The following is a 24,671-nucleotide window of genomic DNA, read 5'->3' as shown; positions in this document are numbered from 1 at the left end:
CAGGTCGTCGGCGTAATTAAATACGGTGACGTCCCACTGCCTCAGGGAAAAGAGAAGAGGTTAAAGATACAAATTAAAGAGAAGGGGAGATAAAGAAGAGCCCTGAGGGACCCCGCAAAGTGAGCGCTCCCTAGGTGCCCTGAAAGTACCCAGGCTAAGAGTCTGAGACCTCCCAGTCAGGAAGGATTTGACCCAGGTCAGCGCCAGGCCCTGGATGCCGGCCTGCTCGACACGGTGGAGAAGGATGTTGTGATCCACCGTGTCGAAAGCGGCCGACAGATCTAGAAGAACCAGGGCCTGAGAAGTGCCCCTGTCGACGCCAGCTCGAAGAGCATCCAGTACGGCCAGGATTACTACCTCCGTAGAGTGGCCGGGTCTGAAACCGGCCTGGTTGGCTTCGAGGAAGTTGGAGCTCTCGATGAACTGAGAGAGACAGGCGGTGACGTGGGCTTCCAGAATTTTGGCGAAGTAGGGCAAAAGGGAGATAGGCCGATAATTCGCCAAAGCCGCAGGGTCCGCTCCAGGTTTCTTCAGTAAAGGCACTAGAACGGCTGCCTTGAAGGAGTTGGGTACGGAACCAGAGGAGAGAGAAGAATTCAGCAGAGAAAGAATATTATCGGGGAACTGTAGACAGATGTCCCGTAATATGGAGGGTGGACAGCAATCGTCCGGAGAGCCGGATTTGACCCGGGCGGCCAATGTGGCCAGAGATTTAGAATCTAGAGAAGGGAAATGTGTGAGGACAAAAGCATTAGGAGGGGGGCAGACAGAGTCAGCGCCAGGAGAGGTGGCCGGAATAGTGTCCTTGATCATAACAATTTTCTCCAGAAAAAACGAACTGAGGGCATTGCAAGACTCCTGTGTCGGGGCCTGGATAGGAAGCGTCCTGGGGTCGGAAGAAAATTCTTCAAGCACTCTGAAAATCTCCTTAGATTTGCAGGGGGCAGATAGGATCTTGTTAGAAGCATAGGCTGTTTTGGCCATCGCAATGGCTTTTTTGTATTTGTTACGAGCAGTCACATAAATGTCTCTGCTTGTAGAGCAATACGTTCTTCTCCACTTGCGCTCCAGATGGCGTAGCTCCAGGTGTTGGGTTTTTAGTTGGTGGTCAAACCATTTGTGGGAGTTGCTATGCCGTGAGCGGGGAAACTTGGTGAGCGGAGCGAAGATGTCACTGGCAGAAGTAAGCCAGTCAGAGATATTACCATCTAGCTCGTCGACACAGGTGTCACTAAGAAGGGAGGGGCAGGAGTGGGACAAGTGGGAGAGGAATGCAGAAGAGTCAACAGTCCTCCACACCACCCTCTAAAGGGGGGGCTCTGATGTTATCGCTGACCGAGATTGTAATATCGATCAGGAAGTGGTCAGACCACACGCAGGGAGTGATCTGCGGACAAGAGGACTTCACCCCCAGAGTCCATATGTGGTCAAGAATGTGGCCACCGCTGTGTGTGGGGAGTTTGATAAGTTGAATAAAATTAAGGCTCGAGAGAGTCTCAAAAAGCGCAGTGGCGTGCGGTCCGGCATCTTTGTGTTGGAACCAGTAGTTAAAATCGCCGAAGATGGCGACACGAGAGGTGGACGTGATCAGGTTAGCGAGCTGCTCAGTGAGGGAAGAGGGAAAGGAGGGCATGGGGGAAGGGGGGCGGTAGAGAATTATAACAGTGAATGCACCCACCTAAGTTCCTAGGCTGAGGACCAGGTTATCCACTTCGGGGAGAATCAGGGAGGCAGTGGCAATAATTTTTAGGTTCTTACGTATAACTGCTGCCACCCCGCCACCGGATCGGCCCCCAGGGCGATTGGCATTTAACAGGTAGTAATCAGGGGGTAATGCCGCCAGAATATCCGGAAGGGAGTCGTCGGTGAGCCAGGTTTCGGATAGCAGAAGGACATCAGGGTTCTCAGCCGAGAGCAGGAGGAAGATGTCTGTTTGGTGTTTGACAAGGGAGCGAGTGTTGAGATATAATAGTCGGATGTGAGGTTCGCAAGGGGTAGGAGGGATATGTGACACGTCCGGTCCCAGATGGGATGAGGTATTCCCTATGATTCCTAGTGAGGAGATACGCGCTTTGACCTCGGGCGGGAGGGAGTAAGGATAAAATTGTAGGCTCTTTAAAGCACTTGATGTGTAAGATTTCACAGCGACAGCGTCCCTGGGCCCGTCCGGCCGCGGACGGGCGCAGACGGGCTTAACTCTGGAGCAACTCCGGAGTCAGCAGGGCGGGTTAGGAAGTAGTTTTTAAAAAATCAAGTCGACCGCTTGTAGTCAGCGGGACTGGAAGGCTGGATTGTACTGCTCGTAGTCAGCAGAGAAAGAAAGAGGTATTTAAAATAAAATCACAGTGACAGACGCGCGCGAGCCCTCTGCCACCGGGCTGCTCGCGATCACTGAAGGAAAAGGGAGTGGAGCCTAAATAGGCTGATGACGAGGGGGGTGGGCGGAGTCAGCAGGGCGGGTTAGGAAGTAGTTTTTAAAAAATCAAGTCGACCGCTTGTAGTCAGCGGGACTGGAAGGCTGGATTGTACTGCTCGTAGTCAGCAGAGAAAGAAAGAGGTATTTAAAATAAAATTACAGTGACAGACGCGCGCGAGCCCTTTGCCACCTGGCTGCTCGCGATCACTGAAGGAAAAGGGAGTGGAGCCTAAGTAGGCTGATGACGAGGGGGGTGGGCGGAGTCAGCAGGGCGGGTTAGGAAGTAGTTTTTAAAAAATCAAGTCGACCGCTTGTAGTCAGCGGGACTGGAAGGCTGGATTGTACTGCTCGTAGTCAGCAGAGAAAGAAAGAGGTATTTAAAATAAAATTACAGTGACAGACGCGCGCGAGCCCTCTGCCACCGGGCTGCTCGCGATTAGCATGGCTGGGGGGTCCGCGGCGGACGGAAAGGTTTAATATGGTGGCGGTGTCTATCAGACACCGCCAGCCATATTAGTAAGGGCAGTAACAGATGCCTTTCCGTGGCGGCTTTGAAAGGCAGGCGGTCTTTACTTCGGGGGCCCCCTGCAGGCCCCCGGAGTGAAGGCGAGGTGGGGGGTGCACATGGGGGTACCTGTGGTACCCCCCAGCATTTGCATACACAAAGCAGCAGGCACGGCACGGTGCCTGCCGCTTTGTGTATGCAAATTCATACATGCATTTTTAGCATTGTGGCGGGCGGTGCTGAGAGCACTGCCTGCCACAGTGTTAAAAATGCAGGATGCGCCTGCCACTGTGGCGGGCGCATCCTAATACCCTCCACGGGAACCCGCCCTTATGGGGGGCGGTCCCAAGTACCGTGAGGCTGGCGGGCGGGCAAAGTCCGCCCACCATCCTAATGGCCCCTTGGTTTTTACTTACCTCAGCTGCTAAGGAAGGTCATATTCCTGTTACTATTTGTACTCCATTTTTTTATTAAATTAATATTAAATAATGTAACATTATTCACTATTAGTGTAATAAAAAAATGGCACAAAATAATAAGAGTTGAGCTCCAACTGATGTCCATAAGGACGAGCTACTGCTGTGTTCCCGGTACTGATTGTACCATCTCTAAGGCCAGGGGTCGCAAAGGCAGTGCCAGGTGGTGCAAGCGGCAAGCCAGGGGTTGCTGCAGTGACCCCTTGAAACCCCTAAATGACGTCCATGATAAAGCGCTATATGAATTGAACTTCACACCTGAGGCTCGTCCACAAATCAATAGATTTAAATAACGCAAAGCACATTATGTTCCACAAGAAAGAGTGAATAAGCTTTCAAATCATAAAGGTTTATTACAGATTAGAAGCCAACAAAGACAAAATCATCAAATTAGTATTATTCACTACTCATTATATTAATGCATTGGTTAGTATGAACTTCAAGTCAATCAAGTCATATAAGTGAGAGGACAAACTAGTATAAAGTCGCCTCAAAATAACAGTCACGTAAAATCACTTCTCCCAGAAAGTGAGTACCCCAAACTGTCTCAAAAGTGGACCAAACATGTCTGAACTGTAACTTACTGTGCACTAGTTTATATCTGACATTGTGAACATTTACTTCACCTACACATTATTCCCATAAAACGATCCAATCAGGTTAAAGTGTAAATATGCAGTTTTGAGCTCAATTGTTTCTCAGAATCCTCCACCACACAGCTTCTCTAAGCGTCCTTCAAACTTACAACTATCTGCAGCAAAACGAGATACATTGGACCATCCTGTACTCTGCGGGTGTACAGTTGCATCCAGTTAGGACATTCTACAGTTATCATGTAATGGACAACACTTCACATTGGAAAGAGAGCAAAGGCACATCGTGTTTGTAAACTGGGACTTGCGCTTCTCTTAGAAATAAAATGGCATGAAACAAGGTGGCACCTTAAACACTGGCCTACATTAGCTATGGTCAATCAAAACCATGAATAAGACACAGTTACTAGCACTTGCATGTTTACATGTTAATGTTGATATAATGCAATACATTTAAAAAGGCAAAATACATTCTGTCCCAGTGGCAAATTCACATCATTTTCTATGATGGAGGCAGCGATGCGGCCATCTTTCTGAACGAACCACCTGATACATTAATATGCCACATCAGCAGTACCAGTAAAATAAAAGGAACACAGATTCATACTAAGTTAAATAGTGGTAGAGTCGAAACTAGGCCTTTTTGAAATGTTTCAAAGTTTGTGGCGCTCCTTCAGTAGTACATATAGCTTATATAGGGGTGGGCGGAGGTGGAGGTGGGGAGGGGGTGGGCGGAGGTGGAGGTGGGGAGGGGTTGGCCTGGCCCCTTTTCATCGATCTGTGTCCACTAGACAAGGCCACCTTCAGTGTCCATGACCAACTAAGTTCAGGCTGATCACCAGCAGCCCCAGCTATTGCCGCCAAGATGGATGGCACCGGAATCCAAGCAGCAGTAGAAGCCTCTTGCTGTCACTGTTACTCTTTGTCCCTAAATCACTCGGAGAATTTGAGATATCACTGAAGAGAAGGGTTCACAAGAGAGACCCAAGGTTTCTGGCCATCTTCTCAGAGGCGAGCGCATCAGGAGTCACTGACCTGGTTTGTCTTTCCTGCGCAGCTTGGCAGTGCAGCAGGGAAATCATGGCTCCTCCCTCCAGGTGTGCCACATTTTTACCAATCACTGTCATTAATACAGCTGTCATAAGCATACATGGACTTTTATTTATTGTTGCTTTTACATTTCACTTTAAGCAAACGTCTACTTGTGCTATTCTACACAAAATGTCACTGACAGAATATTATGTGCAACAATATCAGAATACAAAATATTGTGTCTAAAACTTTGTCAAAAATATTGTGAGCCTCTATGCTTGTTTTAAAAAAATAAATACATTACCTTAAAGTAGTGTATTTAAAACATGAAACTCTTTAAATATAATATAATTTTTATTAAATATTTTAGAGTATATATTTTTTAATTATATATATTTATGATTTGTCAAAAGTTTGACTTCAGTGATATACGGTTGGCATTACATGTGCGGTGTGTTTAGTGATGAGAGCAAGGCGAAAGATGTGAAGGTGGGGTTGCAACAAGAAGGGTTAGGGCCAGTGTGCATAACATTTTTCCTTTTCTGTATTCTCATTCTGTAGGTAAACCGGTAGTCGTTCAGCGCAGGTGTAACAGCACCGGACTCGATAGTCCCCAAAACCAGACTGCACTGCTACCTGGCGAGGATGAGAAAAGCGAGCATAGGTAAGGACTGCAGGACAATGACAGTGAAGTGGATCTTGCAGGAGGTATAACAGAAGTTTACACTGCATAGGTAATGTACCTGCAGCGATATTGTTAAGGGGGCACATTGTCATTTTCTGGCCAGTTCTCCTGGTCCTAGAGAACTTCTGACCTAACGGGCAAACTTTGGAACAGACATTACCTGATTCTGCAGGAACCCGAAGAACTAGGAATAAGGCATTTTCATAGCCAAGACTTCCGCTTGTAGTGGGTATTTATTTATTTTATTCCTAAAGTTTTATATAGCGTGACCATGACCCGAGAGGGTATCAGAGTTTAATTGAAGGGGGGGTAAGAGGTAGCTGTGAGATCAAGAACCTGTAACATTTACGAGCGAGGTACAAAAATAGAGGATTAACGAATTAATAAACTTGCCCTCCATAAGAAGTCAGCAATAAAGTAGACAAAATCAGCCAATTAATAACAGACTGGAATACAATTAATAGAAGAAAGGGTGTGATCTTAGGGCAAAATCTTGTTCATCAGAATTTTGTATTCGTGCAAGCCTACTACCAAACTACCAATCATGTATTGGTAGTGGGCTTGCAAGGATTGCTCTTGATGGATTTGGAAACTTAGATACAGTTAATAGATAGACAGCAAACAATAAATACAATGTCCAGTCATTGCTAAGAGTTGTATGTACTTACAAATGTCAGTAGTCCAGTAAAGTGCAGTAACCGTCAGTTATGTCTGTGCAACAATACAGCTCAAGTCTAGCACAGCATATATCAAGCATAGGGGATGCCCGTATGTTCATACTTTGCAGTGGATCCTAAGTGCTGTGTGTGTATTTGACATGAGCAGTTTAGGGAGAGTATCTTCACAGACTAAGGCCCTCATTACGAGTTATGGTTCATGGTTCTAGTTCACCCTGGAGGCTGTGTGCACTGTTCATTTTTGCAAAAATATTAATCTTGTGCATGCTACCCAGCATATATCACACTGGTTACAGCTGAATTCCAAAGGTTTGGGAGGAGAAATAGTTGCAGAAATGTCCTGTAAGCTGTATATACGCCATGATGATGTGCATGCTAAGTAACTTAACAAGCTAAATCTGGCAGTATGCACTGAGTAGTGGCACGGGCTGTCCTTTGTCTATTTATAGAAAGTGTGAAATGCGGCAGACCCGCCAGTGTTAGAATTTCTTTAGGTTTTTTCTGCATTGCAGAGATCCCAAATTGTAGTTAGTTTAAAGTGACCCCCCCCCCCCCCCGCCAACTCCCTAAGAGGAAACGCCTCTAAAAGCACTTAGTGCTAGGTAAACTGTCTATCAGGGAGGACATACAGTTCATGATTACCCAAATTAAAGGGAAAGACCGAGTAATAAGACGAGAGTCCCAAAGTAGTGTGTTTTACATTTTACCAAAAATACAGCAAGGTACATACTCCCCTCCCGATAGGCCAATTGTATCCGCAATTGGATCTCCTTTCGAGCCACTCTCAAAATTCACTGATCATTTCCTGATACCACTAGTAACCAATATGCCTTGACTACAAGACGTTCGCAATACAATACAAGACATGGATTTTGACTTTAATATTGTCTAGTTTGTAACCTTAGAAATTGAGGCTTTTTACACAAGTATTCCTCAAGAAGCCTCCTTCAAAGTTCTAGAAACGTTACCAAAAAAAGTACCATGGGCTTCCATCACACCCATTGATTGTACACACATAGCCCTCACTATAAATTATTTCCAATTTGAGGATCCATACTTCTTGCTGACACAGAGGACATCTATGGGCAGCACTTTAGCCCCAAGCATAGCATGACTCTGTGTCCTCGATTTTGAAACAAAACACATTTAAAACAACAGTAATCCGTACAACGGCAACATAAAAACCTGGAAATAGTATATAGACTGCATGTTGATCATTTGGAGAGGTAATGAATTAGAGGCTCTGAAGTTTGTTGAATTGTTAAACACAAGAGATGATGTCCTGAGATTTACTATCACGTCTGCCAATTTTTTTTCACCTTTCTGGATTTCAAAATTTAAGCAGATGATAATTTAAAACTGAGTTATATTACAAACCCACTGACTATAACAATTTGTTAAGGTATGACAGTTTCATGATAATTTGGTAAAAACCGAGGTATAGTACAAACCCACTGACTGTAACAATTTGTTAAGGAAGGACAGTTTCAACCAAAGTCAATGGAAAAGAATCTGCCGGTGGGCCAATTTCATGAACTAGGAGAAATTGTGCTGACATAAGTGATTACGAACTACATGCTGATGTGTTGACAGCAGACTCAAGGCTAAAAGTTACCCCAAAAACCTCATAAAGAGAGCCAGAAAAAGAGCTTTTAACAACCTGAAACAACCCCTCCTACAGACCTTTGAGAAACCCAAGAATGAACGTCTCATATGGATCACTACTTATGGGATACATTCCAACCAGATGAAGACAATTGTCTCCAAAGATTGGAAGATCCTGTCTTCCGGTCCCTGGGATCTCAAAAAACAATATTCTCTTTTAAACAGGGGAAATCACTGAGAGAGTTATTGATGCACACCAGACGAAAGCCTTGTGCTCCTATCAAACCTACCATTCGGACTCTCTGGAATTTGCCCCCAGTGGTAGGCCCCTACCCATGCGGTCATTGCAACATCTGCCCCTGACCAAACAAGCAAAGGAACTTGATATAGGTTTAAGAACAACATGGTCCCTGCGGCAACATATTAATTGTGACTCCACCAATGATGAAGTTTATATACTGATCGGCCCATGTTGTCTGAAATACATTAAAATGACCACCAGAAAGATTCGTACTCGAATCAGTGAGCACAGGAGCACTTTCAGGTGCAAAAAGACAATCACTACGTTGATGCGTCATTACATCACCATGGAGCACACATAGAATGACTTCTCTTGGATCTTAATTGATAAGTTACCATCACAAGCATCAGAAAAAAAGTTGATTAGTTATGAATAACGTTGGAACTACAGGCTTATGAGTTATGAGTTCTACAGGCCCGAACTACAACATCTCATAGCCCCAGCTGGATGGGAAACGTAGTTAATCAGAAACAACTGAGCAGGTTATATTCAGCTCTTCCTGTTCCCCAAATGATACAGCAAGCCAAAAAGAGGGCAAAAAACATGGAAGTTGCCATGCAGCCGTCACATCCTTTACACCTTTTAGTATATGGTTACTGCAGCAGCTTTTTAAGCACAAAACAGCCATGTCTCTATGGAAACGCTTTAGGTTACACCTGGGCATTAGGTAGGACCAGATTACCACAAAATCACTTTCGATGGTGCAACACACCTAAAGACTGGTCCTCCTTCAACCCCATCCAGGAAGCAGAGATAGTTAAATTAATGTCAAATGCTAAACCCTCATCAAACGATTTGCTTCCCCTGCACCTGGCCAAAGGCCTGAAGCTTGTTCTAGCCCCACTATGGTGCAAGATCATTAACAGCTCTCTGAGCTCTGGAAGTGTTCCAGACTGCCTCAAAGTAGGCCAAGTTACTCCTCTGCTGAAAAAGCCAGGGCTAGTCACGAGGACCTGAACAACTTCAGACCCGTTTCGAACCTACCACTCCTTTCCAAAATCCTGGAAAGATGTGTACTCCCTCAGCTGACCCAACACCTCGACAATATCAATCTCCTTGACCCCCATCAATCGGGCTTCAGAAAAGGCTGCAGTACCGAAAACGCAATCCTTAATGTCATAGATGACATCCTCAAATCACTGGACTCGGGTCACTGCTGTCTTCTCATCCTTCTAGACTTATTGGACGCATTCGATACAGTTGACCACAAATTGCTCATCAAGGTTCTGCAAGAAAGGGCTGGCCTACAGGAGACGGTCCTCCACTGGTTCTCTTCCTTTCTCCACAACCGCTCACAAAAAATAAAAATTAAAAATTTCGAGTCTGACCTCCACCCCGTCACAGAGGTGTCCCCCAAGGATCTGTGCTATCCCCTCAGCTTTTCAACATTTACATGGAACCCCTCACCTCTCTACTCAGGAAATCCAACATCCCTTTTCACTTATATGCTCACAACACGCAGCTTTATCTGGAAACCACCCCCATTGATGACATCCAGAGACTTAACAACACGCTCAGGAGGTGCAACTATGGCTCGCAAATAATCACCTGAAACTCAACCAAGAGAAAACGGAATTACTCCTCATCTCCAACAAAAACGACAACCCCCAAATTGAAGAATGGCTCAAAGCCATTGACGCCCTCAATGGCAACCTCGCCCTGGCAGATTCGGTAAAATCTCTAGGCATCACCCTAGACCCGAAACTGAACATGAAAAAACATATTTCAAGATCTGCCAAAAGTGCCTTTCTCAACCTGAAACTACTTTACAAAATCAAACCCTTCCTCCCTCCCAAGGACCTTCAACAAGCCACCCAAGCACTGGTACTCTCTGGAATGGACTATGGGATTGCAACTCTAACCGGGACAGCAGTATCACACCTCGTCCCCCTGAAGACAACCTTCAACGCAGCAGTGAGGATGGTCACTGGAACCAGGAAATTCGAGCACATCACTCCCGCCATCAGAGAACTTAAATGGCTCCCAATTGAGCTGCGAGCCAGCTTCAGAACAGCCTGCCTCACACACAAAGCCCTGCACACAGGCAAACCTGAATACTTAGCCGCCAAACTCAAAAGGGCCGGCCAGTCCAGAAGCCTCATGAGCTCCAACACCTTGCCACTCATCCCGCTGAAAACACGTACGTAAGAAAAAAACCGCAGCCAAATCATTTGCTGGAAACGCCTCTAAAATCTGAAACTCCATCCCCCCCCCACATCAGGACGACCCCCTCGTTTCCAGAATTCAAGAACCTACTCAAAGTCCTCTTCCTCGAACGATCGCAAGGGAACAGATAGCAACCAAAAAAAAAGAAAGAAAAAATACTTTCGCCGGCTCTCCTCCTCTCCTTAATCTAAGGACCGATGACACCGTCCCGAATCAAGAAACCTTTTTTCTGTTTGGACTCCTGTCATGACTGAACATTGAATCTGCACAGAGGCTCGTTTGAATTTTCCTACACCCTCCTCCCTCCCCTTTTCCCCTTCCTTTCTGTGTGCGTTCGTTACCCGGCCAGAACCCTCATGTTATATCAATTATCTGTACCGTCTATTTGCTCATAAGTGTACATGTTGTGAAGCGCTCTGATACCCTCGGGTCCAGCTAGCGCTATATAAAACTCCTAAAAAATTTTTTTTTTAATTTGAAGTCCTTGACATGGCTGTTCCATTCAGGGATGAGGTCCAATACTCACTTGGACCACAACTCCCATGATCGTTTCACGGGGCCGCCCCCAGCTTCTGTACTGTGCGGCACAGGATCCAATCACCTTTCCCCATCCTCCTTTGTAAGGCTGCCTAGTGCAAACACTAGTTGTTTATCGGTGGTCATGGTGGGAAGCAGCAGGTTCCACAGGCAGGCACTGCTACCTTGAAGAAGTACATAGGGGCAAAAGCGATATATTCCTGGGGTGTCCATGCTTTCTTTAGGCAATTTACCTAGCACTAAGTGCTTTTTGAGGCATTATCCCTAAGGGCATGGAGGCCCAGCTTACTTTAAACTAGCTACCATCCAGTTATCTCTGCAGTACAGAAAAAACTTAGAGGCAGTCTAACACGGGGGTCCGACACATCTCGCACTCACATTTACACATGGTACAAATGAGGAGACAGACAGGGATGCTAACAGTCCTGACGAAGGCCTCAGACCCATATGGGATTTAAATGTTGGCTGAAACATGTTGGCGTTTATGGGGACAATTGAGTCATGAACACTCATACAGACCCACCCCTTGAACTGTTTTTATCTTTGTCTAGGGAACTCAAATAATAAAGGAAATTCCCTTGGGTTTACACTGAGACATGTTTACTGTTTTTCATATATATCCCTGCTTTCAATCCAGTAGTGATTTATATAAAACGTCCGACTTCGGTTAAGTTTGCCCTTGTGGCACCATACTACCAGGGTGTAGATGGACACCGATGATGAAGCGCGCCACTATATAGGGAGTGAGGCATCTACTCCAAAGTCTTTGGATTTCCCTCAGGACCTCTCTTTGAAAATCCAGTCAAGTTGCCCATAAATGTATGAAGCTGTGCTAGAGAGGACACAACTAGGTTTCCTACTCTCTCTCTCTCTGTAAGAAGTTATCTCTATTACCCAAGGGCTCTAAGAATACCAACACAGGAAATTAACTAGTTTGTGATACAACAGAGGTCACCTATTTTGAAATCCACAATTTCTGTATCTACCAGTTCGAGCATTGATAGCTGGAGGGACCAATTTTATATCTCTCCCACACACACTATTCCCTCAGTGCACCATCCCCTCTACCCAAGTCAGGCAAAAGATGTAGGCCAAGCTCACTGAGGAAACTCAGCATTCCCCCAAAGTACTCACCTTGGTTTCAGATAGGAAAAACCAGGAGGATGTTGGGAATGAGAACCTGTTTATAGTGTCCAGCAAGGGATGCGCAGAGCTTCATTCTCATCTTTCCTTAAGTATTTTTCTGTCTCAAAGTGAGTGAGATTCATCTCCTATGTAATAACTAGGACGATGGACGTGGAGGTAGTGGGTGCGGTGAGAGGAAGGTGATGAAGGAGAGGGTAAAGGGGAAGAAAGGGAGAGGAGGAGGGAGGGTGGAAATGAATTAGACAGGGGATGTAAGGGTGGTGGTGAAAAAGGAAGTTCCGTGAATAAATGCTTTATGACGTTGCTAGTCACTGCTTTCTGGATCCTGGAAAACTAGCACCGATCTTTGCCATTCGGTGAAACTGAACCTAGGCGCTGATGTATTGTTCACTAAGAAACTAATCACAGGCACTTCTTTCTTGCAGAAATGACTGTGCAGAGGACAGGGAGCCCGGACGACGGCCTTTGCGATGCTTACGGCGACAGTCCAGGTTTCTGCTGAACTGTAAGCTGGTGGTGACACTCTCTCTCTCTCTCTGTGTGCTCGTGCGGGCGTGTTGATTTCCTGTGTATTACTTTGTTTGTGCTTTTCTATGCCTGCAATACCCTGGATGTCGTTTTGTGCTTGCATGCCCGTGTGCTTTTGTACGCCAATGTGTTTTGCTTTGCATTTAGCAGCAGTTTTGCTGAGCACAGACCAGGCCGATGCTGATTTCGGCGAGGAAGCGCTGTAAATGTTTGTGGATTCACCACGTGCCTCCGGGGAGTGTTCTGATCTGATTATTTGCATCACCCCAACAAGACTTTTGTATTGGCCGCTCATGCTCCAACCTGTGAGGGGAGGCGAAGCATGATAATATAGCGGTTTAGTGCTTTGAGGAGTGCCTATACTCGGGGCTTTAAGTGGGCCGGGTCCCACCAGTGCTCAGCATCGGCAGTTCTTAAAAGCAGGTGCTGAGACGGGTCCCTATCGGGCTCTCTATTTTAACCTTCAAGGTGGAGGAAAAAAAGGCTTAGCTCTGCAATTGCACACCAGTCACTGCTTTTAATATATTTCCAAAGAGACTCGTTTTTCAGTAGCGCTAACATGAGCGCCAGTTACATTGCACAAGGACATATTCATGTTTTGAATCACACAATGTTGAGCCTACATGAGGCTCGAACCTGCTTTCTTAACTTGAAAGTTGGCAGCTCTAGCCTTATGCCACAACCTTCCTCACAATAAAGCAAGCATTTTCAATACTATATACAACGAAGTCAGAGTTGTTGCTTATTTATCATGCAATTTACAATCAAAGGTGTAATGTTACTTGTTGTGTTATATATTTAAATGAATATACAGATGCAGCTAAATACCAGTGGGGCAGCACACTATGCGAAGTACAGATTTTTAGCGTAAGTGTTTTAAGCCACTCCCTCAAAAACATCGGCCACACCCCCTATGAGAGACCCCTCGGTTTTTTCATCCCACTTAAAGCCCTGCCTATACTCTCCAATTAAATGTATTGCAGCAGTGCTGAAAAGTGCAGGTACTCTCCCTTTGAAATTAAAGAAATATAGGTACTAATCACTGGAATGTATCTGGCCCATTTAAAGCATTGGTGGTGTTGACGCTGGAAGCACGGAAGCAAGGAAGCAAGGTCCTCGGGGAGGTGGAGCGCGGCCGGCCCTCTGGTCATAAATCACCTGCATGCTGAGGGTCTCCTATAGGCCTGAATTTAGAACGCCATATGACCAGCTTTTAGTCGGGATTCTAGTCACCCTAGAATACCAACCAGAGTTAATTAGCGGGAGGTCAGTCAATGTCCACTGCTCAGAGGCACAGAGTGAGGCGGGATTCTGGGGTGATGTCACTGACCTCCATCAGGCACTGTCAGGTCCTGCCCGGGTACAACGGCCTTCTGGTGCAGACTGGATAAGTCTTCTGAGTCTGCTTGTACTGTATGCTTCAGGTGTGAGGTCAGTGTTTGTTTCTGTAGTTTGTAGTTTACAATCCCCCAAACCCGTTTTGCTCTCTCTCCTTCTATTTCTCTCCTTGTCTCTCTCTGGCCAAGGGCTGCCCCAGGCCTTCCGGCGAGTAAGGGCACTGCTCAGATTGATTATTTGCGTCAATGTAAACTCCGTATAGTTCTTTATGAAGGAATGTAATCTGTCTCCCAAAGTTCTGTGAGATGCCTGGAGGTAAGCATGAAAGAAGTTATTTTTTCCACTTATACTCCCCACAATTACTAGACGACATTGATTGGCCTCGTCCAGAGATTGATTTCATTTCAGGGTTCTGGCTCCAGCAGAATTGTTGACTGCTGTCTGACCCTGGTTGCTCTACCGGACACTACTACCTCTAAGGGCCAGATGTATGTAGGAACCGTTGTGCGATTCCCTTGTTGCGTATCCTTGCGATTCGCATTTAGAAAATCGCAAAACGGCATGTATTCAAGTGTGTTGAACACTTTCTGGATTTCCTAGGGAGTCACAAATGACATACCTCATGAATATTAATAAGGTAGGTCGCCATTTGCGACCCCCTAGGAATCACTAAAATCACGGGGATGATGGCCTGCTGAGGTAAATAGACCATCATGCTCGTAATTGCTTTTAAATAAAGCTGATTTTTTTTTTAAAATGCAGCCTGTTTTCCTTAACGGAAAACGGATTGCATTCATAAAATAAAAAGTTTTCTTTTCATTTTTTAAGAGCAGGCAGTGGTCCTTGGTTCCACTTCTCTGAAAAAAAATATTTTCGCCCCCTTTCCCAAAGGGGAAGGGGTCACTGGTGGACCCATTCCTGTTTGAAAATAGGTTACCACCTACTTGAAGTAGGTGGTAAAATGCAAATGTATTGGAAGGCATTCACGGTCACAAAACATTCATAGATACCATTACAATTCGCTATTTGGAAGGGACGCCCTAAACATGCCCCATTCCCAATAGTGAATCGCAAACCCATTTTGCGATTTGGTAACAGTTTACCGAAATGCAAAATAGGGTTCGATACATGTGAAAAGCATTTTTTGCATTCGCAAATGAGCCAATTCTGTAAATTGGCCCGTTTGCCAACACAACAAGCATTTGCAGTGAAATAGGTCTTGCAACGCCTTTTATTTATCTGTTTTTCTAATTAACACATAAATAAAAAGCATTGTCATTTACAATGCCAATAGCTCAAACTCTTGTAAATGCAAGACCTATTAAAAAAAAGCAGACCGCCATTGTCCCGGGCTGCTAGGAAAGATAAAAGCACGCAACGCGCGCTGAATGTTGCAGGAAAGCATGTCGTGCCTGCAGTAGGAGAAACTCATTAAAGAAAATAGTGCTTAAAGACTAAAAAAAAGACGTACAGTGTAACAACCGAAGTAAAAGGGTGAGTCCTCACGGGAGGTTACAATTGAAGACAAGGCGGTACTAAGGAGGGACTAACAAGCCTATTAATGAATCAGAAGCCAGCATTTACGAAGGATAATGACACAAGCCAATAGCAAATATGGATGGAGAGTGGGCGGAGCTTTAAATCCATACTCCCAATACAGCATGCCGCAGAGCAGGGCATGCGCTGCCCAGGCTGGACATAAAAACTCTTGATACATGTGGCCCAAAGTCTCATGCATGGCCTCAACCTTTTTCCTGACAGACTTTCATCTCCCCAGTCCTTCTGTTCCCTTTCACATCAGTCTTGGTCTGCTGCTTCATCTCAGACTTATAACCTTGCTCAGTTTTTGCCTGAATCAACGGTGGCTCTGTCCCATCCAAATATTCCTTTGTCGATTTAGCTATGCCAGTCAGTGTTTCCTGGCAATCGTAGAGTTAGTATGTGTCTGTTTCCAGGGAGACTCATCCCTGGCGAGCTGCTCCTTTCCGCATTTGACTAAGCCACGTCATTGTTTCTTGGGGCTTACTGTTTACTTATATGCTTCACTGGGGCACTTCCATTTTCTTTTGAGACTCTTGACCAATGGCGGCCGGTAATTTTAGGAGGGAGTTAGGCGGACAAGACACAAAAGCACACATAAGCACTCACACCCGTGCATCCATACACGCACGCACACATACATCCATTCACAACACTCATGACCAAATATTCAAATCCACACTCACTCACCAAACATTAATTTAAAAAAAATCCCACATACCTGCAGTCAAGCCTCGGAGGTCCCCAGAGAATTAGGACTGCTGCCTTCCCTCATTTACTGACCTTAGTCAGCCAATGAAGGGAGGCAGCAGTCCCAACCCCGTCACAGAGTGGGATGGGGTCAGTAAGACTGCTTATTATTAACACAAGGAGGTACCCCTGAAATGTATTACAGGGAGGGGGGTAATCACAAACAAAAAGAAATTTTGTATCCCTGTTGTATGGAAAGCGGATTTCATTCGTTAAGTTTGTCATATATGGAAAAAATCTAACTTCAGTGGGGTCTAACTATCTATACCTGTGTAAATTCGGGAAATATAAGGCAAAGTGGACAACTACACCAATGAATCAATTTAAGTATACCAGGAAAACAATAATTATAAGAAAGGATCAAAAAATTTATTTGTACCTCCCAATTGGGTTACAGGTTACAATCTAAAACACAATCAAACACAAATTAAAAAGGTTAAAAAACAACCACCATCGGTGGCATTACAATGAAATTTCTAAGCAGTCAAAGTTAAAACAGTCGACGCGGCGTTTCGGTGCTTTTTGGTTCTTGACACCTTCTTCAGGACATTAAAAACATTTGACTCCGTATCTGTAATCAATGAAGAAAAGATCTTAAGAATCATCAACATTTATATTATGCCAATAAAGCATAGAGCATAATAAGAACCTCTCTACATATAACCAGGTCTAAAGATCTAGGAAAATTATTTTCCCTCCACAACTGACGGTGGCACCTCCGTGCGCACAGAAGATTCTAGCTCTGTGGTCAGAGACCAAGGGAAATATGAAACTCCTGAGAAAGTCGTAACAGTTTTTTTGAAGCCATTTGAAACGCTTCTAAAGAAGTTCTGTTAAAATTACAGATACGGAGTCAAATGTTTTTAATGTCCTGAAGAAGGTGTCAAGAACCAAAAAGCACCGAAACGCCGCGTCGACTGTTTTAACTTTGACTGCTTAGAAATTTCATTGTAATGCCACAGATGGTGGTTGTTTTTTAACCTTTTTAATTTGTGTTTGATTGTGTTTTAGATTGTAACCCAATTGGGCGGTACAAATAAATTTTTGGATCCTTTCTTATAATTATTGTTTTCCTGGTATATTTACTTAAATTGATTCATTGGTGTAGTTGTACACTTTGCCTTATATTTCCCGAATTTACACGGGTATAGATAGTTAGACCCCACTGAAGTTAGATTTTTTCCATTTATGACAAACTTAACGAATGAAATCCGCTTTCCATACAACAGGGATACAAAATTTCTTTTTGTCAGTAAGACTGCTAAACCCACCCCACTCTGTGACGAGGTGCCATTGATTGACACTCTCCCCATGGCACTTCATGGCTTAAAACTGAAGCGGCCAGGTCGGAGGCAATGAGTGACACTCCGTCTCATCACAAAGTGGAGGGCCTCTAGGCCTTTTGCTGAGCTGAGGAGGTCATGCTACAGGAGCTGTGACATCCCCAGCTCAGCAAAGTTCAGCTCAGGCAGCCAGGAGCCTGTACATTTAGAGCATGCTTAGCTCCTGGTTTAATGACCGGAAAATTAAGAGTGTCTGTCTGGCTGACCTTTGTTCAGCCTGACAGACATTCTTCCTGAGGGGCAAAAGGTGAGGGGGGCGTGGCCCCTCAGACCCTATGGATGGGCTGCAGCTGCATATTTAAAAGTTTGGAGGAAGGGATATTTTTCACGTTTGTGATGGAGTACCTGTCCTCTAGACTGTAAATTAGCCACTTCGAGTTTGCTTGTCCAAGTTTTCGAGGACAACAGCTCTTTGCCACTGCCATCTGTTCCTGGGCCATGGCCATGGCTTACCTAGTCTTTCCCAGCCGCTGCTTGCTTGCACACTCAGTTTCGATATATTGCTTTATCTAGATGATTGTTTATTGGCGTTAACATAGGAGATTTTGAATTGCAAACATCCACTCCCTGTCCAACTGCCACTTGTCTGCACCTACCCAAGGATCTCTCTGGTGGTGGTAATGCCCTACTCCATAACCTCCCAGACTCCACATTGGCAACCCCCAGGGGCCTCCTACATACCACAGCACATCTCATCCAGGGCCTGAAGAAATATGATCACCCACTCCCTAATGGAACTCTATTGCCTCGTCTTAACAGGCTTCACCATCTTCAAAATGCATCACTACAAACACCCCTCCTTTTCTTGCCGACATACTTACGATCTCTGGTGGGTTTTTTTGCATTCCCACAAAACAGGATGCCACCAGACTACAGATTAAGAGGTGTAAAAAGGAAAAACAAGACTTTTTAGAATATATGCATCCAGGATCTGGAACAATATATACGTATTCATCAGGATCGCCCCAACCTTGCTTCAGTTTAAGAAAGACTTAAAGGCTCACCTCTTTAAAGAAGATTACATCACAATGCATTAAGCGTACACAACTACCCTTCCTGTCATGTTACTCGCCAACTTTAAGCTTGCCGTTGACCACTTACAGTACTCCGCTGCCTTTTGACTAGGTTTGCACTATAGAAATACCCTATATATATAGAGAGAGAGATACATACATGATTACTAAATGTCAGGATCACTGCAGGAGTCAGAGAGCTGTGGCTGTAGCATTAGTGACAGGTATGGGAGGAGTTCTGGTGCTATCAAGATGTCAACGCTCCCAGTCCAAGTACTTCTGCAGGGACAGGTAAGCCATGCCCCAGATTATTCCTGTACAATACAGGAGCTAATGGAGGTGTTTGCCATCCCACTTACCCTGCAACCTGTTGCTTGTCCTTTATTTCAAGTGCTAGACCAAAAATGCAACACAGATGTGGGTTTATAAAGGCCACTAACAGCCTGATTCATCAAGCTAAATTGCGCCCGCAATAGCTGCGAAAATGCAATTGCGGGCGCAATGTCGGTAATCGGCATTCATCATTAAATCGCAAACACATAATAGCGAATACACAATAATAATCGCACAATCCCGGTAGGAGAGCACTAGCGAATCGGAAAATGCGACTATCCACGGATTATGCGAAATAAATAGCGATTTCGCTAAACAATCGCAATCGGTATTCATGAAATACCGCAAATAGAGAAAAACCCATAAATCGCAGTTTGCGCGGCGCAAATTAAGGACAACTCAAAGCAGGTGGTAACCATAAAAGCCATGTAAAAAAAAATTCAAAAAACAGTTGGCCAATCAGTAACAGGTTCAGGGCTGCCCAATCACACATAAGGACATTCAGCAGCTGCATTAGGAATTCCACAATGCCAGGAATGTACATGGTCGTGAGGCGCCGAAGGCTACAGCGAGCAGCACGGAGGAGAGGCCAGATCCAGGAGAGGATATTCCGCCAGCGGGTGACCTTGCTGGGGCAAACAAGAGAGCAGATATATGCTAAATACAGGCTAAATGGGGAAATGATAATCCAGCTCATACACGACCTTGACCCCCTGATGCAGCACCCAACAAGGCGTACCAATGCGGTGCCTACACATGTGCAGGTATTGTGTAGCCTGCACCTCCTGGCCTCTGGGAGCTTCCAGGGGATAGTAGCGGCTGCTGGGGGGATATCCCAGCCCACCATGTCACGCTGCCTCAAGACTTTTGTTGATGCAATGCTGACCCAGCTACACCGATACATAAAATTTCCCACCAGTCAACAGGAATTGCACTTGACCAAGCTACAATTCTACAATGTAGCACATTTTCCTCATGTACTCGGATGCATAGACTGCACCCACGTCGCCATCTGCCCACCAGCTGCCACGGAGTATATGTTCCGCAATCGGAAGTCCTACCACTCCCTCAACATACAGATGGTCTGCAATGCCAAGACTTACATCACTGACATTGTGGCCCAGTACCCAGGGAGTACCCATGACTCCTATATATTCCGGCACAGCGGCCTCCACACACGACTGGCCAGGGGAGACTTTGGGGAAGGACACCTACTTGGTAAGTACACTTTGTCGACAATGTCACATTGCTATGAAGTAGCAGCGCAGCACAGGCACTCACCCTCTGCTCCTCTCATTCAGGTGACAGTGGCTACGCCCTCCGTGATTACCTCCTCACCCCATACCTCAACCCTGCTACACCCCAGCAACGGCGCTACAATGTTGCGCACATTCGGACAAGGAACTGCATAGAAAGGACATTTGGGTTGCTCAAAAGCAGGTTCCGCATACTGCACAAGACAGGTGGGGCCATGTATTACAGTCCTGCAATGTGCTGCCGCATTGTGGCTGTCTGCGCAATACTGCATAACATTGCAACCAAGCGCCGGATACCAGTCGACATATCTGGCAGTGAATCTGAAGGGGACGACTGGCCACCTGCTCATGCGCGCCTTGCACACGGGGAGAATCCTGCTGAAGGCCACAGACGTCGCAACCACATCACACTGAACAGTTTCTGATGCACCCTCCACCCTCACCCCACAAATCACAAATGCATGCAAAAATCAATAATGACACTACGCCAATGTGTGCTGTTAAAATAAATATATTTGTTTCATTCACAATAATTGTAAAACTATTAATGTTGACTTTGCTAACAGTATTTCAGCATACTGCTGTGCGAAAGGACAGGGCAGGCTTATACTCAGCCTGTGCCTGTAAGAGTCATAGAAAGTCATGTGCGCCTCCTGCGCGTACCACCCAAACGCCTCTGTGGCTCATCCTCATCCATGGCACGTGCAGCTGCTGTGGGCCTGGTGCTGCGCCTGAGTGTCCCTACGTGTGAGGCAGAGTGGCTGCTCAAACTAGATGTCCCCTCACTGGCATCATCACCCCCAACAGTGGCAGGTAGATCAGGACGGTGTAGTGCTGTCACGGCACTGGTCAGGTGCTCAAGGACCCTGGCCACATCCTCGCAGCACTGGATGAGCTGCTGCTGCTGCGCAAGGGACCGCCGCGACAACTGTGATGTGGCATTGCTAATTATATAATTGGACCTGGTGTAGGCGGTCAGCCTGGTCAATAGCTGCCGGTGGCGGCGGCGTGCTGGGTTGCGCTGCGATGTATTTGCAGCAGTGCTGGCCTCCATGGCTGTAGTCATGCGGGCCATACCCTCACCCACACCTGCCATGGCTGCAGTCATGCTGGCCATTCCCTCACCCACACCTTCCATGGCTGCCGTCATGCGGTCCATCCGGTCCCCCACTCCGGCAACATTGCGCCCAATGTTGTACAGCTGTAGCTGTATGGCACCTTGCTGCCGTGCTTGCAGCTGATGGATACGGAGCATGCGTCTTTCCACGCTCACTCTCTGCAGCGCCGGTACAATCCCCCTCCTGCCGCTAGGTGCATTGGTCTGCAGGCGAGGCGTGCCACGCCTGCTCTGCTGGCCTGACACAGTGGGTGGCCGCTGTGTTGGCGCTGTCGCTGGCCCTGATGTAGAAGCACCAGCTGCTGGTGGTGTCACGGCAGGCGTTGTTGGTGCGCCAGACGCAGGAGGCACCCTGGTGGTGGATCTGGCTGCCGTAGTATTTGCTGGGGCAGGGGCTGGTGGCACCCTGGTGGTGGATCTGGCTGCCGTAGTATTTGCTGGGGCAGGGGCTGGTGGCACCCTGGTGGTGGATCTGGCTGCCGTAGTATTTGCTGGGGCAGGGGCTGGTGGCACACTGGTGGTGGATCTGGCTGCCGTAGTATTTGCTGGGGCAGGGGCTGGTGGCACACTGGTGGTGGATCTGGCTGCGGGAGTAGTTGCTGGGGCAGGGGCTGGTGGCTGTGTATGTGGCGGAACCTCCTCCTCCTCATCCGGTGCCTCCTCATCTATTTGCAGCCTCTCGCTGTCGCTGCTGTCTGCACCACCTGTGAGGGGAAGTGGACGTTCATTAGTTGCATGTATCTGTCACACGTGCAGTTGCTACATGCATGCTGGGTGACATTCCCTGACTGGCTATGGCTTTGCGTACTTTGGAACCTGTCTGGCTGCATTGTGGTAAATCTACATTGTGGCCACACTACATGTCCCACAATGCTTCAGGGCATTACCTGATGTGGAACAATGGCATGACTATGGAACAATATGGGAGGCTAATTGGTCATGGACATTCATAGGGGACAGGGTCGCAGTCGCATGCCACTTACCTCGGGTGTCTTGGGTGGTGCGGGATGAGTCCATACGAGTCACTCCGATGACCGCCTCTGTCTCCAGGGTGTTCTCTACCTGGTCCTCCATGGGGGTGTTTGGAGGGACTGTAGGTTCTCCCCCTCCTGTGCCCGATGATTCTCCAAGGCGCTCTGCCACCCTCTCTTTGGCACGACCTCGGAGGTCGTACCAGCGTTTTTTCAGTTCGTCCAGTGACCTGTCGGCCACACCCACGGAGTTCACCGTGGACGCTATACCCTGCCAGATCCTGCGTTTTTCCTGTTCTGCCACCCTCCTGGAGTCCTTCTCAAACAGTTTGGAGTGGTTGGCCACCACCCCTTCAATTAAATTCTCCAGCTCCTGCTCGGAGAATTTCAGCTTTCTCTTCCGCCCTGTGGTGTTGCTGGGCCCAGGAACTGGCTCCTCTGACATTGCTGCACTGTACTTGCTCAGTACTTTCCTGACAGATTTGCTGGAGCTCTTCCAGTTGCTGACTCGAGGTCTGCCTCACTGTGGTGTATGGGGGTGGGCCCTGGCTGCTTCCTGGTTGTGATGTCATCGCTGTGCTCGACATGCGACTTCCCGTTTTCCCGATATCGCGCTATTTTAGGTCCCGCTATTGACGATCTCGCTATTAGAGAATTCGCAAATCCGACACGGATGTTGCCGGAAATAGCGATTTATATGCGATTTTCGAAAGTCGCAACCGGTATTTGCGGCCGCGTGCGATTCGCTTTATTTTCTCTAAATTATTCATGAATACCGTTTTGCGTGTCCTTTATAGCGAGTCGCTATAATTCGCTATTAGGGCCACGCAAACCGTCCCGTTGATGAATCAGGCTGTAAAGCTTTTAGAACACATCTTTTCCCCTATTACACGTAGTTTTCTACAATTACAAATTAACTGGTGTCATTCAGGTGGAAAGACTAAAAATAAACGTTATTCTGGTGGTCAGCATTCCTGAACTAAAAGAAATGACCTCTGCAAGTGCCAGTGCCAATCACACCTACCTAAAGAAACTAACACCCATTCACCACCCTAAGGCAAATCCAAAAATTGACAAAACAAAACAAAACACCCTGGCCAGTGCTACTCACCTAAAATAGCAAGGTAATGAAGCTAACTGTTTGAAACACATTCACACAGAACTGATTGAAGCAGCATTCGACAATCAAACTACATGGTCTTTGATAGACATTTTTTTTTAACTTAGAAATCGGAAATAAAAAAAAGAGTTGATCTAGAATAAACTACTTTCAAACATTATCTCGGCTGTGTTATCCAAACATTATAAACTCTCCACAAGACTTTGGCATTCTGATAACGAACTAGGTATTGCAAGAAAGGAACCCCCATTCTCCATCTTTAACTTGCAATTTGGAATCATTTGTCCATTTTCACTCTATTCCTTCAAGAACCCATTTTCTCAAAGAAACAGAGCATGGGGCCAAACTGCTCGAGCACTCCACGAGTAGCATACGCCAGTCTACTCTCACTACCAGAAATGTATCTTAGACGATTTATTAGGTGTGCAGCATTGCGGTTTCCCTGGATGCAGCATAGAAACCGCCACAGTATGAGTTATCAAGTATGCTATGCATATTGGACGGCTGACCAGGACCACTGGTCTTGTTGTGCTCCTTATTGGTTCATTTTGTTTTCCAAGTTGTCCAACCTCCACAATGAGCCCCTTATATAATTTCTTGACAGCCTGGACATCACCGGCTCTCTCAGTATCTACCTGAAAGTGTAGTCAGTGTATGACATTACCATCAGCAGTTTGGACACCCCTTGTACTGTATGTCCCTTTGCTGGTCACTCCAGGTCACTGAAATGGCTTCCTCGCTTTTTTCCACATTCCGTAAACTCTCACTCCCAAGTTTGTAGTTCTGACAGTTGATTAGTGCGCCGTCTTCCTAGTCAGCTAAAGCATAGTACTGAACTTGTCACTGAACTTGTAGCTATACCTAGCACGTAACATCAAAAATTGTGAAATCGACTAACAAAATGCACACATGCCACAGGATTCCCTCTTTGCAGTTAAGTCTGCAGTGCTATTGAGGGTCATCTTTCGTCACTATCTCTCAATATCCTTCCTGACAGATCTGCAAGTGGACACCTGCTTGTCTACTGATCTCCTTATATCAGGCTAGACCAGCAGAATCGTAGTAATACTTCAGTGACTCCCTCTGGAAGCCATACCAGTTTTTAATACAACCTGTGAGGCATACTACCTGCCTTTCCTAAGTAACTTGGTAAAAAGCTGATTGCTCCCGCAGCACCCTATCACTCCAAAACAAAAACAACCTACGCCTGTAGGGCTTAAAATC

The 24,671-nt window shown here is 46.2% G+C and overlaps 1 protein-coding gene across 1 annotated transcript in view; it reads left to right on the top strand.

The window, feature by feature from the left end:
• ARHGEF19 (Rho guanine nucleotide exchange factor 19) overlaps positions 1-24,671 on the top strand; it is a 368,972-nt gene that overhangs the window by 229,513 nt on the left and 114,788 nt on the right. The window contains exons 4-5 of the mRNA XM_078642838.1: positions 5,584-5,686; positions 12,565-12,644. Coding sequence (XP_078498964.1) covers positions 5,584-5,686; positions 12,565-12,644 — 183 coding nt within the window. The remainder of the gene's footprint in view (positions 1-5,583; positions 5,687-12,564; positions 12,645-24,671) is intronic.

This window comes from Lissotriton helveticus, chromosome 5_1 (genome assembly GCF_964261635.1).
Source record: "Lissotriton helveticus chromosome 5_1, aLisHel1.1, whole genome shotgun sequence".
NCBI lineage: Eukaryota > Metazoa > Chordata > Amphibia > Caudata > Salamandridae > Lissotriton > Lissotriton helveticus.
The sequence above is the reverse complement of the archived record's forward strand: the minus strand, read 5'-3'. Positions and strand labels throughout refer to the sequence as shown.